We start from the raw sequence: 21,335 nt of genomic DNA, 5'->3' as shown, positions 1-21,335 counted from the left end.
ACACAGATACACACAGACACACACACACACAGACACACACACAGACACACACATAGACACAGACACACACACAGATACACACAGACACACACACACACAGACACACACACAGACACACACACAGACACACACATAGACACAGACACACACACACACAGATACACACAGACACACACACACACAGACACACACACAGACACACACATAGACACAGACACACACACACATAGACACAGACACACACACACACAGATACACACAGACACACACACACACAGACACACACACAGACACACACATAGACACAGACACACACACACATAGACACAGACACACACACACACAGACACACACACAGACACACACACAGACACACACACAGACACAGACACACACACACACAGATACACACAGACACACACACACACAGACACACACACAGACACACACATAGACACAGACACACACACAGATACACACAGACACACACACACACAGACACACACACAGACACACACACAGACACACACATAGACACAGACACACACACACACAGATACACACAGACACACACACACACAGACACACACATAGACACAGACACACACATAGACACAGACACACACACACACAGATACACACAGACACACACACACACACAGACACACACACAGACACACACACAGACACACACATAGACACAGACACACACACACACAGATACACACAGACACACACACACACAGACACACACACAGACACACACATAGACACAGACACACACATAGACACAGACACACACATAGACACAGACACACACACACACAGATACACACAGACACACACACACACAGACACACACACAGACACACACATAGACATAGACACACACATAGACACAGACACACACACACACAGATACACACACACACAGACACACACATAGACACAGACACACACATAGACACAGACACACACATAGACACACACATAGACATAGACACACACATAGACACAGACACACACACACACACACAGACACACACACACACAGACACACACATAGACACAGACACACACATAGACACAGACACACACATAGACACACACATAGACACAGACACACACATAGACACAGACACACACATAGACACACACATAGACATAGACACACACATAGACACAGACACACACACACACACACAGATACACACACACACAGACACACACATAGACACAGACACACACATAGACACAGACACACACATAGACACACACATAGACATAGACACACACATAGACACAGACACACACACACAACAACCGCCATTCGCCACTAAGTGGCGGTGACGTCACCACGACGCTTGTGCCAGGCCATGTGCACCTTGAGGCCACGTGAAGTGTCGAACGCCCGCTGGCAGGAGGTCACGGGGCAGACCCAGGTGCCACGGGTCGACTGACCGAGATGACCGAGATGACTGGCTGATGCACCACCTGTGCCCCCTACTGTGCCAACTTGCTGTGCTTTAGCCACCCGGCGCTCCGCTCGTTGGTGTGAGCGTCGCTCCTCCGCCCTCCGTTGTTGTTGGAGGGCGACTGCCTCCAACTGCCCAGTAGCGTCCTTCACGAGCCTCCTCCACTGAGGCCGATCTTGACACCGCTGGTACCAGTCATCGGCAAGTCCACTCAGCTCCACGTCCTCCTGTACCACATCACTCCATCTCTTCTCTAGCCCGTGCCGCGCCCGTTTAGCCCCCTCGATCCGGCCGAACAAAAGCTGTTTAGGCATGCGGTGGCTGGGCATGCGGGCTACATGACCCAGCCAACGCAGCCTTGCCTGCCGGAGGAGCTCACTGATGGGACTTTGCCCAGATCTTTCAAGGACTTGTGAGCTCCTCACACAATCCAGCCTGGTTAAACCCAGGATGGATCGTAGGCAGGCCAGCCTAAATGTTTCCAACCGGCGAAGATGCTCCACTAGGGGGGTCCACGTTTCGCAAGCGTAGAGAAGGGAGGGAATGACCGTGGCCGAGAAGACCTGAAGCTTCGTGCGGAGTGACAGACCAGGTAGCTTCCACACAGCGTTACGCAACCGATGAAAAGATATTGCCGCTCGACTGATTCGGAGTGAGACCTCTGCTGATAAACTGGAGCCGGTCATGAGCACACTGCCCAGGTATGGGAAACTCTCTACTCTCTCCACAACTGCCCCATCACCGATTGGGAGTTGTGGGGGCGGAGTGCCCGATGGTACAAAATACCCAGGCAGGTGCTTAGTTTTGGTGGGGCTGATGGTAAGGCCCCACCTCTTAGTGGCACGCTCCAGTCTCAGCAGCAGCGTCTCCAACTCCTCTTCTGAATGAGCAGCTATTACCAAATCATCGGCATACATAACGTGGTTGACCAATAGGGAGCCATCCCTTGATCGCACCCGGGCGTCGATCAGCCTCCCATTGTATCTGTACCAAATGGTAATTCCCCCGGTACAGCTATTGAAGGCTTCACGAACTACGCAGTCGAAATAGATGTTAAATAATGTGGGAGCCAGAGGACATCCCTGTCGCACCCCAAGGTGTACAGGGAAAGGCTCCGACTCCCGGCCACGTAGTTTTACCCGGGCCCGCTCACCATCATGAAGGTCCTTAATGATCGTGAGCAGAGGGTCAGGGACTCCGAAAGCACGAAGAACAACCCAGAGCCCAGTCCTACTGATGGTATCATAGGCCTTGACCAGGTCAATAAAGCAGAGATGTAGGTCTTTTTGGAATTCCCTACACCTCTGCTGTAGCAGACGGACAGAAAATATGGCATCTGTGCAGGACCGCCCTTTCCTGAAACCACATTGGGGCTCCGCAAGCCTCTCCTCAGCATGCCTAGCAAGGCGATGTTGAATAATCCTTGCCAGGACCTTACCCGGCACACTGAGGAGTGAGATGCCCCTGTAGTTGTTGCAGTCGGTACGGTCCCCCTTCTTAAAGAGGGGGACCACCAGGGCATCCTTCCAGTCCTGCGGAACCCGTCCAGTGGTCCAGACTGTTGTTATGATGTCATATAGGGCAGTCTGTGCACAAACGCCACCCTCCCTCAGCATTTCGCCTGGGAGATCATCTCTGCCCGGTGCCTTCCCTGGTCTCAGACTCCGGATCGCCCTCAGTACTTCCTCAACAGCCGGTACCTCAGCCAGCCACACACACACACACACAGATACACACACACACAGACACACACACAGACACACACACACACACAGACACACACACACACATAGACACACACATAGACACAGACACACACATAGACACAGACACACACATAGACACACACATAGACATAGACACACACATAGACACAGACACACACACACACACACAGACACACACACACACATAGACACACACATAGACACAGACACACACATAGACACAGACACACACATAGACACACACATAGACATAGACACACACATAGACACAGACACACACACACACACAGACACACACACACACATAGACACACACATAGACACAGACACACACATAGACACAGACACACACATAGACACACACATAGACATAGACACACACATAGACACAGACACACACACACACACACAGACACACACACACACATAGACACACACATAGACACAGACACACACATAGACACAGACACACACATAGACACACACATAGACATAGACACACACATAGACACAGACACACACACACACACACAGACACACACACACACATAGACACACACATAGACACAGACACACACATAGACACAGACACACACATAGACACACACATAGACATAGACACACACATAGACACAGACACACACACACACACACAGACACACACACACACATAGACACACACATAGACACAGACACACACATAGACACAGACACACATAGACACAGACACACACATAGACACACACACACACACAGATACACACAGACACACACATAGACACACACACACACATAGACACACACATAGACACAGACACACACATAGACACAGACACACACATAGACACACACATAGACATAGACACACACACACACACACAGACACACACACACACATAGACACACACATAGACACAGACACACACATAGACACAGACACACACATAGACACACACATAGACATAGACACACACATAGACACAGACACACACACACACACAGACACACACACACACATAGACACACACATAGACACAGACACACACATAGACACAGACACACACATAGACACACACACACACACAGATACACACAGACACACACATAGACACACACACACACATAGACACACACATAGACACAGACACACACATAGACACAGACACACACACACACACACAGACACACACACAGACACACACACACAGACACACACACAGACACAGACACACACATAGACACACACACACACATAGACACACACACATAGACACACACATAGACACAGACACACACACACACACACACAGACACACACAGACACAGACACACACACACACACAGACACAGACACACACACAGACACAGACACACACACAGACACAGACACACACATAGACACAGACACACACACATAGACACACACATAGACACAGACACACACATAGACACAGACACACACACACAGACACACACACAGACACACACACATAGACACACACATAGACACAGACACACACATAGACACAGACACACACATAGACACAGACACACACACAGACACAGACACACACACACACATAGACACAGACACACACATAGACACAGACACACACACACAGACACACACACACACATAGACACAGACACACACATAGACACAGACACACACACACACAGACACACACACATAGACACACACACATAGACACACACATAGACACAGACACACACATAGACACAGACACACACACAGGTTAATGCGATGAAGAGCTGTTAGTGAACAGCAACACCTCCATAAGGTGTTGGTGGCTGTGGTGGTTGTTGTTGTGGTGGTGGTGGCTGTGGTGGTTGTTGTTGTGGTGGTGGTGGTTGTTGTTGTGGTGGTGGTGGCTGTGGTGGTTGTTGTTGTGGTGGTGGTGGTTGTGGTGGTTGTGTAGATTTGTCCAGGGAGTGAACGTCAACTTGGTGGTGGTTGTGGTGGTGGTGGTGGTTGTGGTGGTGGTGGTGTAGATTTGGCGAGGGAGTGAACGTCAACTTGGTGGTTGTTGTGGTTGTTGTGGTTGTGGTGGTTGTGGTGGTTGTTGTTGTGGTTGTGGTGGTTGTGGTTGTGGTGGTTGTGGTTGTGGTGGTGGTGTAGATTTGGCGAGTGAGTCAACGTCAACTTGGTGATTGTTGTTGTGGTTGTGGTGGTTGTTGTGGTGGTTGTTGTGGCTGTGGTGGTGGTGTTGTAGATTTGGCGAGGGAGTGAACGGCAACTTGGTGATTGTTATTGTGGTTGTGGTGGTTGTGGTTGTGGTGGTTGTGGTTGTGGTGGTGGTGTAGATTTGGCGAGTGAGTCAACGTCAACTTGGTGATTGTTGTTGTGGTTGTGGTGGTTGTTGTGGTGGTTGTTGTGGCTGTGGTGGTGGTGTTGTAGATTTGGCGAGGGAGTGAACGGCAACTTGGTGATTGTTATTGTGTTTGTGGTGGTTGTTGTTGTGGTGGTGGTGGTGGTTGTTGTGGTTGTGGTGTAGATTTGGCGAGGGAGTGAACGGCAACTTGGTGATTGTTATTGTGTTTGTGGTGGTTGTTGTTGTGGTGGTGGTGGTGGTTGTTGTGGTTGTGGTGTAGATTTGGCGAGGGAGTGAACGTCAACTTGGTGATTGTTATTGTGTTTGTGGTGGTTGTTGTTGTGGTTGTGGTGGTGGTTGTTGTGGTAGTGGTGGTGTAGATTTGGCGACGGAGTGAACGTCAACTTGGTGATTGTTGTTGTGGTTGTGGTGGTGGTGTTGTACATTTGGCGAGGGAGTGAACGTCAACTTGGTGATTGTTATTGTGTTTGTGGTGGTTGTTGTGGTGGTTGTGGTGGTGGTTGTTGTGGTTGTGGTGTAGATTTGGCGAGGGGGTGAACGGCAACCTGGTGGTGGCCACGCTGGCCTGGCCATCCCCGTGGGTCATCGTCATCGGCTCCTTCTTCTCAACGTGCGGAGCCGGCCTGCAGAGCCTCACCGGAGCACCTCGACTCCTGCAGGCCATCGCCAAGGACAATGTCGTCCCGTTCTTACAGGTCACTCGATCATTCAGTCACTCACCCACTCAGTCACTCACCCACCCAGTCACTCAGTCACCCACTTACTCAGTCACTCACCCACTCGCTCACCCAGTCCCTCACCTACTCACTCACCTACTCACTCACCCAGTCACTCACCCAGTCACTCATTCAGTCACTCACTGACCCACCCACACACCCACTCACTCATCCACCCGCTCACTCAATCATTCAGTCACTCACCCAGTCACTCACCCAGTCACTTACTCACCCAGTCACTTACTCACCCAGTCACTCACCGGAGCACCTCGACTCCTGCAGGCCATCGCCAAGGACAATGTCGTGCCATTCCTTACAGGTCACCAGCTAAGCTGGTCACTCAGTCACTCACTCAGTCACTCACCCAGTCACTCAGTCATTCAGCCAATCACTCACTCAGTCACTCACTCAGTCACTCACCCAGTCACTCAGTCACTCAGCCAGTCACTCACTCAGTCACTCACTCAGTCACTCAGTCATTCAGCCAGTCACTCACTCAGTCACTCACTCAGTCACTCACCCAGTCACTCAGTCACTCAGCCAGTCACTCACTCAGTCACTCACTCAGTCACTCACTCAGTCACTCACCCAGTCACTCAGTCACTCAGCCAGTCACTCACCAGAGCACCACGACTACAGCAGGCCATCGCCAAGGATAACGTGGTGCCGTTCTTACAGGTCACTCGCTCACTCACTCACTCACCAGCTCAATCACTGAGTCACTCACCCAGTCACTCAGTCATTCAGCCAGTCACTCACACGCTCACTCAACCAGTCAATCACCAGCTCACCCGGTCACTCACCCACCCGGTTACTCACTCACCCGCTCACTCACCCACTTACTCAATTATTCACTCACCCACTCAGTCACTCACCCACTCAGTCACTCACCCGGTCAGTCACTCACCCACTCACTCACCGGAGCACCTCGACTCCTGCAGGCCATCGCCAAGGATAACGTCATGCCGTTCTTACAGGTCACTCGCTCACTCACCAGCTCACTCACCCAGTCACTCAGTCACCCACCCAGTCACTCACCGGAGCACCTCGACTCCTGCAGGCCATCGCCAAGGACAATGTCGTGCCGTTCTTACAGGTCACTCGCTCACTCAGTCACTCACCAGCTCACTCAGTCATTCACCCAGTCACTCACCCACTCACTCACCCAGTCACCCACCCAGTCACCCACCCAGCCACTCACCCAGTCACTCATTCACCCACCCAGCCACTCACCCACCCACTCATTCACTCACTCTCCCAGTCACTCACCCAGTCACTCACCCGGTCACTCACTCACCCACTCACTCAGCAAGTCACTCAGTCACTCACTCACTCACCAGCTCACTCACCCAGTCACTCAGTCACCCACCCAGTCACTCACCGGAGCACCTCGACTCCTGCAGGCCATCGCCAAGGACAATGTCGTGCCGTTCTTACAGGTCACTCGCTCACTCAGTCACTCACCAGCTCACTCAGTCATTCACCCAGTCACTCACCCACTCACTCACCCAGTCACCCACCCAGTCACCCACCCAGCCACTCACCCAGTCACTCATTCACCCACCCAGCCACTCACCCACCCACTCATTCACTCACTCTCCCAGTCACTCACCCAGTCACTCACCCGGTCACTCACTCACCCACTCACTCAGCAAGTCACTCAGTCACTCACTCACTCACCAGCTCACTCACCCAGTCACTCAGTCACCCACCCAGTCACTCACCGGAGCACCACGACTCCTGCAGGCCATCGCCAAGGACAAAGTCGTGCCGTTCCTGCAGGTCACTCGCTCACTCACCAGCTCACTCACCAGCTCACTCACCAGCTCACTCACCAGCTCACTCACCAGCTCACTCACCCGGTCACTCACCCACCCGCTCACTCACTCACCCGGTCACTCACTCACCCACTCACTCACCGGCTCACTCACCAGCTCACTCAACCAGTCACTCACCCTTGTCACTCACTCGCTCACTCACCCAGTCACTCACCCAGTTACTCACCCAGTCACTCACCCAGTCACTCACCCAGTTACTCACCCAGCCACTCACCCAGTCACTCATTCACTCACCCAATCACTCACCCAGGCACTCATTAACTCACCCAGTCACTCATTCACTCACCCAGTCACTCACCCACTCACTCAATCACTCACCCACTCATTCACTCACTCACTTACTCACCCACTCGCTCACCCAGTCACTCACCCAGTCACTCACCCAGCCACTCACCCAGTCACTCATTCACTCACTCACTCATTCACTCACTCACTTACTCACCCACTCACTCACCCAGTCACTCACCCAGTCACTCACCCAGCCACTCACCCAGTCACTCATTCACCCACCCAGCCACTCACCCACCCACTCATTCACTCACTCTCCCAGTCACTCACCCAGTCACTCACCCAGCCACTCACCCAGTCATTCATTCACCCACCCAGCCACTCACCCACCCACTCATTCACTCACTCTCCCAGTCACTCACCCAGTCACTCACCCAGCCACTCACCCAGTCATTCATTCACCCACCCAGCCACTCACCCACCCACTCATTCACTCACTCTCCCAGTCACTCACCCAGTCACTCACCCAGCCACTCACCCAGTCATTCATTCACCCACCCAGCCACTCACCCACCCACTCATTCACTCACTCTCCCAGTCACTCACCCAGTCACTCACCCAGCCACTCACCCAGTCATTCATTCACCCACCCAGCCACTCACCCACCCACTCATTCACTCACTCTCCCAGTCACTCACCCAGTCACTCACCCAGCCACTCACCCAGTCATTCATTCACCCACCCAGCCACTCACCCACCCACTCATTCACTCACTCTCCCAGTCGCTCACCCAGTCACTCACCCAGCCACTCACCCAGTCATTCATTCACCCACCCAGCCACTCACCCACCCACTCATTCACTCACTCTCCCAGTCACTCACCCAGTCACTCACCCAGCCACTCACCCAGTCTCTCATTCACCCACCCAGCCACTCACCCACCCACTCATTCACTCACTCTCCCAGTCACTCACCCAGTCACTCACCCAGCCACTCACCCAGTCATTCATTCACCCACCCAGCCACTCACCCACCCACTCATTCACTCACTCTCCCAGTCACTCACCCAGTCACTCACCCAGCCACTCACCCAGTCATTCATTCACCCACCCAGCCACTCACCCACCCACTCATTCACTCACTCTCCCAGTCACTCACCCAGTCACTCACCCAGCCACTCACCCAGTCATTCATTCACCCACCCAGCCACTCACCCACCCACTCATTCACTCACTCTCCCAGTCACTCACCCAGTCACTCACCCAGCCACTCACCCAGTCATTCATTCACCCACCCAGCCACTCACCCACCCACTCATTCACTCACTCTCCCAGTCACTCACCCAGTCACTCACCCAGTCACTCACCCAGCCACTCACCCAGTCATTCATTCACCCACCCAGCCACTCACCCACCCACTCATTCACTCACTCTCCCAGTCACTCACCCAGTCACTCACCCAGCCACTCACCCAGTCATTCATTCACCCACCCAGCCACTCACCCACCCACTCATTCACTCACTCTCCCAGTCACTCACCCAGTCACTCACCCAGCCACTCACCCAGTCATTCATTCACCCACCCAGCCACTCACCCACCCACTCATTCACTCACTCTCCCAGTCACTCACCCAGTCACTCACCCAGCCACTCACCCAGTCACTCATTCACCCACCCAGCCACTCACCCACCGACTCATTCACTCACTCTCCCAGTCACTCACCCAGTCACTCACCCAGCCACTCACCCAGTCACTCATTCACCCACCCAGCCACTCACCCACCCACTCATTCACTCACTCTCCCAGTCACTCACCCAGTCACTCACCCAGCCACTCACCCAGCCACTCACCCAGTCATTCATTCACCCACCCAGCCACTCACCCACCCACTCATTCACTCACTCTCCCAGTCACTCACCCAGTCACTCACCCAGCCACTCACCCAGTCACTCATGCTGTCTCTGATGCTGTCTCTGTCCCCGATGCTGTCTCTGTCCCCGATGCTGTCTCTGTCTCTGATGCTGTCTCTGTCTCTGATGCTGTCTCTGTCCCCGATGCTGTCTGCAGGTGTTTGGCCACGGCAAGGCGAACGGGGAGCCCACGTGGGCACTGCTGCTCACCGCCTGCATCGCCGAGATCGGAATCATCATCGCCTCGCTCGACATCGTGGCCCCCATCCTCTCCATGTGAGACGCTCGCTCGCCCGCCCGCTCGCTCACCCGCTCGCTCACCCACATGCTCACTTGCTCACCCGCTCACATGCTCACACGCACGCTCACACACACGCTCACTCACACGCTCACCCACACGCTCACACACACACACACGCTCACCCACACGCTCACCCACACGCTCACCCACACGCTCACACACACGCTCACCCACACGCTCACACACACGCTCACACACACGCTCACACACACGCTCACCCACACGCTCACACACACGCTCACCCACACGCTCACACACACGCTCACCCACACGCTCACCCACACGCTCACCCACACGCTCACCCACACGCTCACCCACACGCTCACCCACACGCTCACCCGCACGCTCACCCACACGCTCACACACACGCTCACCCACACGCTCACACACACGCTCACCCACACGCTCACCCACACGCTCACACACACGCTCACCCACACGCTCACACACACGCTCACACACACGCTCACACACACGCTCACCCACACGCTCACCCACACGCTCACACACACGCTCACCCACACGCTCACACACACGCTCACACACACGCTCACCCACACGCTCACACACACGCTCACACACACGCTCACCCACACGCTCACCCACACGCTCACCCACACGCTCACCCACACGCTCACCCACACGCTCACACACACGCTCACCCACACGCTCACACACACGCTCACACGCACGCTCACCCACACGCTCACACACACGCTCACCCACACGCTCACACACACGCTCACACACACACTCACACACACACTCACACACACGCTCACACACACGCTCACCCACACACTCACACACACACTCACCCACACACTCACACACACGCTCACCCACACGCTCACACACACACTCACACACACGCTCACACACACGCTCACACACACGCTCACACACACGCTCACTCACACGCTCACACACACACTCACCCACACGCTCACCCACACGCTCACACACACGCTCACCCACACGCTCACCCACACGCTCACCCACACGCTCACCCACACGCTCACCCACACGCTCACACACACACTCACACACACGCTCACACACACGCTCACACACACGCTCACCCACACGCTCACACACACACTCACACACACGCTCACCCACACGCTCACCCACACGCTCACCCACACGCTCACACACACGCTCACACACACACTCACCCACACGCTCACCCACACGCTCACACACACGCTCACCCACACGCTCACCCACACGCTCACCCACACGCTCACCCACACGCTCACACACACGCTCACCCACACGCTCACCCACACGCTCACCCACACGCTCACACACACGCTCACACACACGCTCACCCACACGCTCACCCACACGCTCACCCACACGCTCACCCACACGCTCACACACACGCTCACCCACACGCTCACACACACGCTCACACACACGCTCACACACACGCTCACACACACGCTCACCCACACGCTCACCCACACGCTCACCCACACGCTCACACACACGCTCACACGCACGCTCACACACACGCTCACACACACGCTCACCCACACGCTCACCCACACGCTCACCCACACGCTCACACACACACTCACCCACACGCTCACCCACACGCTCACCCACACGCTCACCCACACGCTCACCCGCACGCTCACACGCACGCTCACACGCACGCTCACCCACACGCTCACCCACACGCTCACCCACACGCTCACCCACACGCTCACACACACGCTCACCCACACGCTCACCCACACGCTCACACACACGCTCACCCACACGCTCACCCACACGCTCACACACACGCTCACCCACACGCTCACACACACGCTCACACACACGCTCACACACACGCTCACCCACACGCTCACCCACACGCTCACCCACACGCTCACCCACACACTCACCCACACACTCACCCACACGCTCACCCACACGCTCACCCACACGCTCACCCACACGCTCACACACACGCTCACCCACACGCTCACCCACACGTTCGCTCGCCCGCCCGCTCACCCGCTCGCTCACCCACACGCTCACTCACACGCTCACCCACACGCTCACACACACGCTCACACACACGCTCACACACACGCTCACCCACACGCTCACCCACACGCTCACCCACACGCTCACCCACACGCTCACACACACACTCACCCACACGCTCACCCACACGCTCACCCACACGCTCACCCACACGCTCACACACACGCTCACCCACACGCTCACCCACACGCTCACACACACGTTCGCTCGCCCGCCCGCTCACCCGCTCGCTCACCCACACGCTCACTCACACGCTCACTCACATGCTCACCCACACGCTCACTCACCCACACGCTCGCTCACCCGCTCGCTCATCCACACGCTCACTCGCTCACCGGCTCGCTCACTCACCCACACGCTCACACGCTCGCTCACTCACCCACACGCTCACTCACACGCTCACATGCTCGCTCACACACACGCTCACCCACACGCTCGCTCACCCACACGCTCGCTCACACACACGCTCACCCACACGCTCACTCACCCACACGCTCACCCACACGCTCGCTCACCCACACGCTCACCCACACGCTCGCTCACCCACACGCTCGCTCACCCACACGCTCGCTCACACACACGCTCACCCACACGCTCGCTCACCCACACGCTCACCCACACGCTCGCTCACCCACACGCTCACCCACACGCTCACCCACACTCTCACTCACCCACACGCTCACCCGTACGCTCACACGCTCGCTCACTCACCCACACGCTCACCCGCTCAACCACACGCTCACCCACACGCTCGCTCACCCACACGCTCACCCACACGCTCGCTCACCCACACGCTCACACGCTCGCTCGCTCATTCACTCACCAATCGCCACCACCACGGCAACCACAACCGCCACCACCACCACCTGCGATGCGGATTTGCCACGTGGGTTGCGATGTTGTTGCGATGTTGTTGCGTTGTTGTTGCGTTGTTGTTGCGATGTTGTTGCGATGTTGTTGCGATGTTGTTGCGATGTTGTTGCGTTGTTGTTGCGTTGTTGTTGCGATGTGGTTGCGATGTTGTTGCGTTGTGGTTGCGTTGTTGTTGCGATGTTGTTGCGTTGTGGTTGCGTTGTTGTTGCGATGTTGTTGCGATGTTGTTGCGATGTGGTTGCGTTGTTGTTGCGATGTGGTTGCGTTGTGGTTGCGATGTTGTTGCGTTGTGGTTGCGATGTTGTTGCGTTGTGGTTGCGATGTTGTTGCGATGTTGTTGCGATGTTGTTGCGTTGTTGTTGCGATGTGGTTGCGATGTGGTTGCGTTGTGGTTGCGATGTTGTTGCGATGTGGTTGCGATGTTGTTGCGATGTTGTTGCGTTGTGGTTGCGATGTTGTTGCGTTGTTGTTGCGACGTGGATTGCGTTGTGGTTGCGATGTGGTTGCGTTGTGGTTGCGATGTTGTTGCGATGTGGTTGCGATGTGGTTGCGATGTGGTTGCGTTGTGGTTGCGATGTTGTTGCGATGTTGTTGCGTTGTGGTTGCGATGTTGTTGCGATGTGGTTGCGTTGTGGTTGCGATGTGGTTGAGATGTTGTTGCGATGTTGTTGCGTTGTTGTTGCGATGTTGTTGCGTTGTGGTTGCGATGTTGTTGCGATGTGGTTGCGTTGTGGTTGCGATGTGGTTGAGATGTTGTTGCGATGTGGTTGCGATGTTGTTGCGTTGTGGTTGCGATGTTGTTGCGATGTGGTTGCGATGTTGTTGCGATGTTGTTGCGATGTTGTTGCGATGTTGTTGCGTTGTGGTTGCGTTGTGGTTGCGTTGTGGTTGCGTTGTGGTTGCAGGTTCTTCCTCATGTGCTACATGTTCGTGAACTTGGCCTGCGCAGTGCAGACGCTGCTACGCACCCCCAACTGGAGACCTCGCTTCAAATACTACCACTGGTGATGCAACAACAACCACCACAACAACCACCACCACAACAACAACCACCACAACCACCACAACCACCTCGCTTCAAATACTACCACTGGTGATGCAACAACAACCACCACAACAACCACCACCACCACCACAACAACAACCACAACAACAACCACCACAACAACAACCACCACAACCACCACAACCACCTCGCTTCAAATACTACCACTGGTGATACAACAACAACCACAACAACAACCACCACCACAACCACAACAACCACAACCACAACAACCACAACAACAACCACCACAACCACCACAACAACAACCACAACAACCACAACAACAACCACCACAACCACCACCACCACAACCACAACAACCACAACAACAACCACCACAACCACCACGCTTCAAATACTACCACTGGTGATGCAACAACCACCACCACAACCACCACAACCACCGTACCCTACCCGTACCCAGCCGGGTACGGGTAGGGTACGGGTAGGGTACGGGTAGGGTACGGGTAGGGTACGGGTACGGGTAGGGTATGGCCGGGTACGGGTAGGGTACGGGTAGGGTACGGGTAGGGTACGGGTAGGGTACGGGTAGGGTACGGGTACGGGTAGGGTATGGCCGGGTACGGGTAGGGTACGGGTAGGGTACGGGTAGGGTACGGGTAGGGTATGGGTAGGGTACGGGTACGGGTAGGGTATGGCCGGGTACGGGTAGGGTACGGGTAGGGTACGGGTAGGGTATGGGTAGGGTACGGGTAGGGTATGGCCGGGTACGGGTAGGGTACGGGTAGGGTACGGGTAGGGTACGGGTACGGCCGGGTACGGGTAGGGTACGGGTAGGGTACGGCCGGGTACGGGTAGGGTACGGGTAGGGTACGGGTAGGGTACGGGTAGGGTACGGGTAGGGTACGGGTACGGGTAGGGTACGGGTAGGGTATGGGTAGGGTACGGGTAGGGTACGGGTAGGGTATGGGTAGGGTACGGGTAGGGTACGGGTAGGGTAGGGTACGGGTACGGCCGGGTACGGGTAGGGTACGGGTAGGGTACGGGTAGGGTACGGGTAGGGTACGGCCGGGTACGGGTAGGGTACGGGTAGGGTACGGCCGGGTACGGGTAGGGTACGGGTAGGGTACGGGTAGGGTACGGGTAGGGTACGGGTACGGGTAGGGTACGGGTAGGGTATGGGTAGGGTACGGGTAGGGTACGGGTAGGGTATGGGTAGGGTACGGGTAGGGTACGGGTAGGGTAGGGTACGGGTACGGCCGGGTACGGGTAGGGTACGGGTAGGGTACGGGTAGGGTACGGGTAGGGTACGGCCGGGTACGGGTAGGGTACGGGTAGGGTACGGCCGGGTACGGGTAGGGTACGGGTAGGGTACGGGTAGGGTACGGGTAGGGTACAGGTACGGGTAGGGTACGGGTAGGGTACGGGTAGGGTATGGGTAGGGTACGGGTAGGGTAGGGTACGGGTAGGGTAAGGGTAGGGTACGGGTAGGGTACGGGTAGGGTACGGCCGGGTACGGGTAGGGTACGGGTAGGGTACGGCCGGGTACGGGTAGGGTACGGGTAGGGTACGGGTAGGGTACGGGTAGGGTACGGGTAGGGTACGGCCGGGTACGGGTAGGGTACGGGTAGGGTACGGGTAGGGTACGGCCGGGTACGGGTAGGGTATGGGTAGGGTACGGGTAGGGTACGGCCGGGTACGGGTAGGGTACGGGTAGGGTACGGGTAGGGTACGGGTAGGGTACGGGTAGGGTACGGCCGGGTACGGGTAGGGTACGGGTAGGGTACGGGTAGGGTACGGCCGGGTACGGGTAGGGTACGGCCGGGTACGGGTAGGGTACGGGTAGGGTACGGGTAGGGTACGGCCGGGTACGGCCGGGTACGGGTAGGGTACGGGTAGGGTACGGGTAGGGTACGGCCGGGTATGGGTAGGGTACGGGTAGGGTACGGGTAGTGTACGGGTAGGGTACAGGTACGGGTAGGGTACGGTCGGGTATGGGTAGGGTAGGGTACGGGTACGGCCGGGTACGGGTAGGGTACGGGTAGGGTACAGGTACGGGTAGGGTACGGTCGGGTATGGGTAGGGTAGGGTACGGGTACGGCCGGGTACGGGTAGGGTACGGGTAGTGTACGGGTAGGGTACGGCCGGGTACGGGTACCCGTTTGCGACCCTGGTGCGGCCGGGTACGGGTACGGGTAGGGTACGGGTAGGGTACAGGTACGGCCGGGTACGGGTAAGGAATCAAAACCCGTTTGCGACCTGTGTCGCTCAGCCCTCACGGCGGGTCTCACAGACCGCCCTCCCGAGTTCCCCCCGGGGAATGTGTCGCTGTGCTTGTGTGCTCGCTGTGGTTGTGTGCTCGTGGCTGTTGCACAGGGCGCTGTCGTTCCTGGGCATGAGCATCTGCCTGTCGCTGATGTTCATCTCGTCCTGGTACTACGCTCTCGTCGCCATGACCATCGCCGGAATGATCTACAAGTACATCGAATACCGCGGGTGAGCGCCACTGACCCGCGCACGCTCGCCCGCTCAAACCTCCCAAGCACTCGCTCATCCACTCACTCGCTCACCCACCCACTCACTCACACATCCACTCACCCACTCGCTCGCCCACTCACTCGCTCGCTCACCCACTCACCCACCCACTCGCTCCCCCATCCACTCGCTCCCCCACCCACTCGCTCACCCACCCACTCGCTCACCCACCCACTCGCTCACCTACTCACTCACCTACTCACTCACCCACTCGCTCGCTCACCCACTCACCCACGCATCCACTCATCCACTCAAACAGCCACTCGCTCACCCACCCACCCACTCACTCACCCGCTCACCCAGCCATCCAACCACTCAATCACTCACTGGACACACGGGTCAGAGGTCATCCAGACACAACCACCGCTCGGTGTTGTGGTCATGTGGTGGTTGTGGTTGATATCGTGGTTGTGGTTGTTGTTGTGGTTGTTGTGGTGGTTGTGGTTGTTGTTGTTGTGCAGGGCGGAGAAGGAGTGGGGTGATGGTATCCGCGGTCTGTCCCTGAGTGCCGCTCGCTTTGCTCTGCTTACTGTCATGTGGTGGTTGTGGTTGATGTTGTTGTGGTTGTTGTTGTGGTTGTTGTTGTGGTTGTGGTTGTTGTTGTTGTGCAGGGCGGAGAAGGAGTGGGGTGATGGTATCCGCGGTCTGTCCCTGAGTGCCGCTCGCTTTGCTCTGCTGCGCTTGGAAGAGGGACCTCCACACACCAAGAACTGGAGGTGACGACGACCACAACCACCACCACAACCACCACCACAACCACCACAACTACCACAACCACCACAACCACCACCACAACCACCACAACCACCACCACAACCACCACAACCAACCACAACCACCACCACCACCACAACAACCACAACCACAACCACCACAACCACCACAACCACCACAACCACCACAACCACCACAACCACAACCACTACAACCACAACCATCACAACCACTACAACCACCACCACCACAACCACCTCCACCACCACAACCAGCTCCACCACCACAACAACAAACACCACAACCACCACCACAACAACAACCACCACAACCACCACCACCACAACCACCTCCACCAACACAACAACAATCACTACCACCACGACCCCCCAAAGCTGACCCCGTGACCCCCAACGCCGACCCCCAATGCTGACCTCGCGACCCCCAACGTGACCCCATGACCCCCGACGCTGACCCCCAACGTGATCCCATGATCCCCAACGTGACCCCATGACCCCCAACACTGACCCCCGACCCCGCAGGCCCCAGCTGCTGGTGCTGCTGAAGCTGGACGCGGAGCTGCAGGTGAAGAACGAGCGCCTGCTGAGCTTCGCCAATGCGACCCCGTGACCCTCAATGCTGACCCCCAACGTGACCCCATGACCCCCAACGTGACCCCCAACGTGACCCCGTGACCCCCGACGTGACCCCATGACCCCCGACCTCGCCAGGCCCCAGCTGCTGGTGCTGCTGAAGCTCGATGCGGAGCTGCAGGTGAAGAACGAGCGCCTGCTGAGCTTCGCCAATGCGACCCCGTGACCCCCAATGCTGACCCCCAACGTGACCCCATGACCCCCAACGTGACCCCGTGACCCCACAGGCCCCAGCTGCTGGTGCTGCTGAAGCTGGACGCGGAGCTGCAGGTGAAGAACGAGCGCCTGCTGAGCTTCGCCTCGCAGCTCAAAGCCGGCAAGGGCCTCCTCATCGTGGGCTCTGTGCTGCAGGGCGCCTACCTGCACAGCCACCGCGAGGTGCAGGGCGCCGAGCAGGTGAGCAGAGGTGGACACTCGGATAACTCCACCAGCTCCACCAGCTAGCTCCACCACCACCGCTAGCTCCACCACCAGCTAGCTAGCTCCACCAGCAGCTCCACCACCGCTAGCTAGCTCCACCACCAGCTCCACCACCAGCTAGCTCCACCACCGCTAGCTAGCTCCACCACCGCTAGCTAGCTCCACCACCAGCTAGCTCCACCACCGCTAGCTAGCTCCACCACCAGCTCCACCACCAGCTAGCTCCACCACCAGCTCCACCACCAGCTAGCTCCACCACCGCTAGCTAGTTCCACCACCAGCTCCACCACCAGCTAGCTCCACCACCAGCTCCACCACCAGCTAGCTAGCTCCACCACCGCTAGCTAGCTAGCTCCACCATCACCACCACCACCGCTAGCTCCACCACCGCTAGCTACCTGCACAGCCACCGCGAGGTGCAGGGCGCGGAGCAGGTGAGGGCAGGTGGACACTCGGCTAGCTCCACCACCACCAGCTAGCTCCACCTCCACCAGCTAGCTAGCTCCACCACCACCACCACCACCGCTAGCTCCACCACCAGCTAGCTCCACCACCAGTTCCACCACCACCAGCTAGCTCCACCACCACCACTACCACCACTAGCAGCTCCACCACCACCTACCTGCAGAGCTACCGCGAGGTGCAGGGCGCCGAGCAGGTGAGCAGAGGTGGACACTCGGATAACTCCACCAGCTCCACCAGCTAGCTCCACCACCACCGCTAGCTCTACCACCAGCTAGCTAGCTCCACCAGCAGCTCCACCACCAGCTAGCTCCACCACCAGCTAGCTCCACCACCGCTAGCTAGCTCCACCACCAGCTAGCTCCACCACCAGCTCCACCACCAGCTAGCTCCACCACCAGCTCCACCATCAGCTAGCTCCACCACCGCCTACCTGCAGAGCCACCGCGAGGTGCAGGGCACCGAGCAGGTGAGCAGAGGTGGACACTCGGATAGCTCCAGCCAGCTAGCTAGCTCCACCACCAGCTCCACCACCAGCTAGCTAGCTCCACCACCGCTTGCTAGCTAGCTCCACCACCACCACCACCGCTAGCTCCACCACCGCTAGCTCCACCACCGCTAGCTACCTGCACAGCCATCGCGAGGGGCAGGGCGAGGGGCAGGGCGCGGAGCAGGTGAGGGCAGGTGGACACTCGGCTAGCTCCACCACCACCACCGCTAGCTCCACCACCAGCTAGCTCCACCACCAGCTCCACCACCACCAGCTAGCTCCACCACCACCACCACCACCACTAGCAGCTCCACCACCACCTACCTGCAGAGCTACCGCGAGGTGCAGGGCGCCGAGCAGGTGAGCAGGGGTGGACACTCGGATAGCTCCACCAGCAGCTCCACCACCACCGCTAGCTAGCTAGCTAGCTCCACCACCACCACCGCTAGCTCCACCACCACCACCACCGCTAGCTCCACCACCACCACCACCGCTAGCTCCACCACCACCACCTCTAGCTAGCTAGCTCCACCACCACCACCACCGCTAGCTCCACCACCAGAAGCTCCACCACCACCACCGCTAGCTAGCTAGCTCCACCACCACCACCACCTCCACCACTGCTACCTCCACCACCACCGCCACCTCCACCGCCACCTCCACCACCACCTCCAACGCTACCTGCAGGGTCAGCTCCAATCTCCCCCTCTCCTGATTTCTCTCCCAAAATGACCTCGAAACCCCCCTCCCCCTTACCCCCTCCCCCTCCCCCCCCTTTCCCCCTCCCCCTTACCCCCACACCCCCTTACCCCCACTCCCCCCTCCCCCTCCCCCTTACCCCCACACCCCCCTCCCCCTCCCCCCCTTTCCCCCTCCCCCTTACCCCCTTTCCCCCTCCCCCTCCCCCCCTTTCCCCCTCCCCCTCCCCCCCTTTCCCCCTCCCCCTTACCCCCACTCCCCCTTACCCCCACTCCCCCCTCCCCCTCCCCCCCTTTCCCCCTCCCCCTCCCCCCCTTTCCCCCTCCCCCTTACCCCCACACCCCCTTACCCCCACTCCCCCCTCCCCCCCCTCCCCTCCCCCCCTTACCCCCTCCCCCTTACCCCCACTCCCCCCTCCCCCTCCCCCCCTTACCCCCTCCCCCTTATCCCCTCCCCCTTACCCGCACTCCCCCCTCCCCTCCCCCCCTTACCCCCTTACCCCCACTCCCCCCTCCCCCTTACCCCCACTCCCCCCTCCCCCTTACCCCCTTACCCCCTCCCCCCCTTCCCCCCTCCCCCTTACCCCCACTCCCCCCTCCCCCTCCCCCCCTTACCCCCTCCCCCTTACCCCCACTCCCCCCTCCCCCTTACCCCCACTCCCCCCTCCCCCTCCCCCCCTTACCCCCTCCCCCCCTCCCCCTTACCCCCTTACCCCCTCCCCCCCTTCCCCCCTCCCCCTTACCCCCACTCCCCCCTCCCCCTTACCCCCTCCCCCCCTTCCCCCCTCCCCCTTACCCCCACTCCCCCCTCCCCCTTACCCCCTTACCCCCTCCCCCCTTTCCCACTCCCCCTCCCCCCACTCCCCCCTCCCCCTCCCTCCCTTACCCC

The 21,335-nt window shown here is 57.8% G+C and overlaps 1 protein-coding gene across 1 annotated transcript in view; it reads left to right on the top strand.

Annotated features, from left to right (window-relative positions):
- LOC144954451 (solute carrier family 12 member 5-like) overlaps nt 1-21,335 on the top strand; it is an 84,676-nt gene that overhangs the window by 22,384 nt on the left and 40,957 nt on the right. Inside the window, exons 8-13 of the mRNA XM_078884953.1 lie at nt 6,077-6,251; nt 10,406-10,524; nt 14,371-14,469; nt 16,851-16,970; nt 17,621-17,725; nt 18,604-18,772. Of these exons, the coding sequence (XP_078741079.1) occupies nt 6,077-6,251; nt 10,406-10,524; nt 14,371-14,469; nt 16,851-16,970; nt 17,621-17,725; nt 18,604-18,772 (787 nt within the window). The remainder of the gene's footprint in view (nt 1-6,076; nt 6,252-10,405; nt 10,525-14,370; nt 14,470-16,850; nt 16,971-17,620; nt 17,726-18,603; nt 18,773-21,335) is intronic.

Source organism: Lampetra fluviatilis, unplaced genomic scaffold (genome assembly GCF_964198595.1).
Source record: "Lampetra fluviatilis unplaced genomic scaffold, kcLamFluv1.1 SCAFFOLD_385, whole genome shotgun sequence".
NCBI lineage: Eukaryota > Metazoa > Chordata > Hyperoartia > Petromyzontiformes > Petromyzontidae > Lampetra > Lampetra fluviatilis.
The sequence above is the reverse complement of the archived record's forward strand: the minus strand, read 5'-3'. Positions and strand labels throughout refer to the sequence as shown.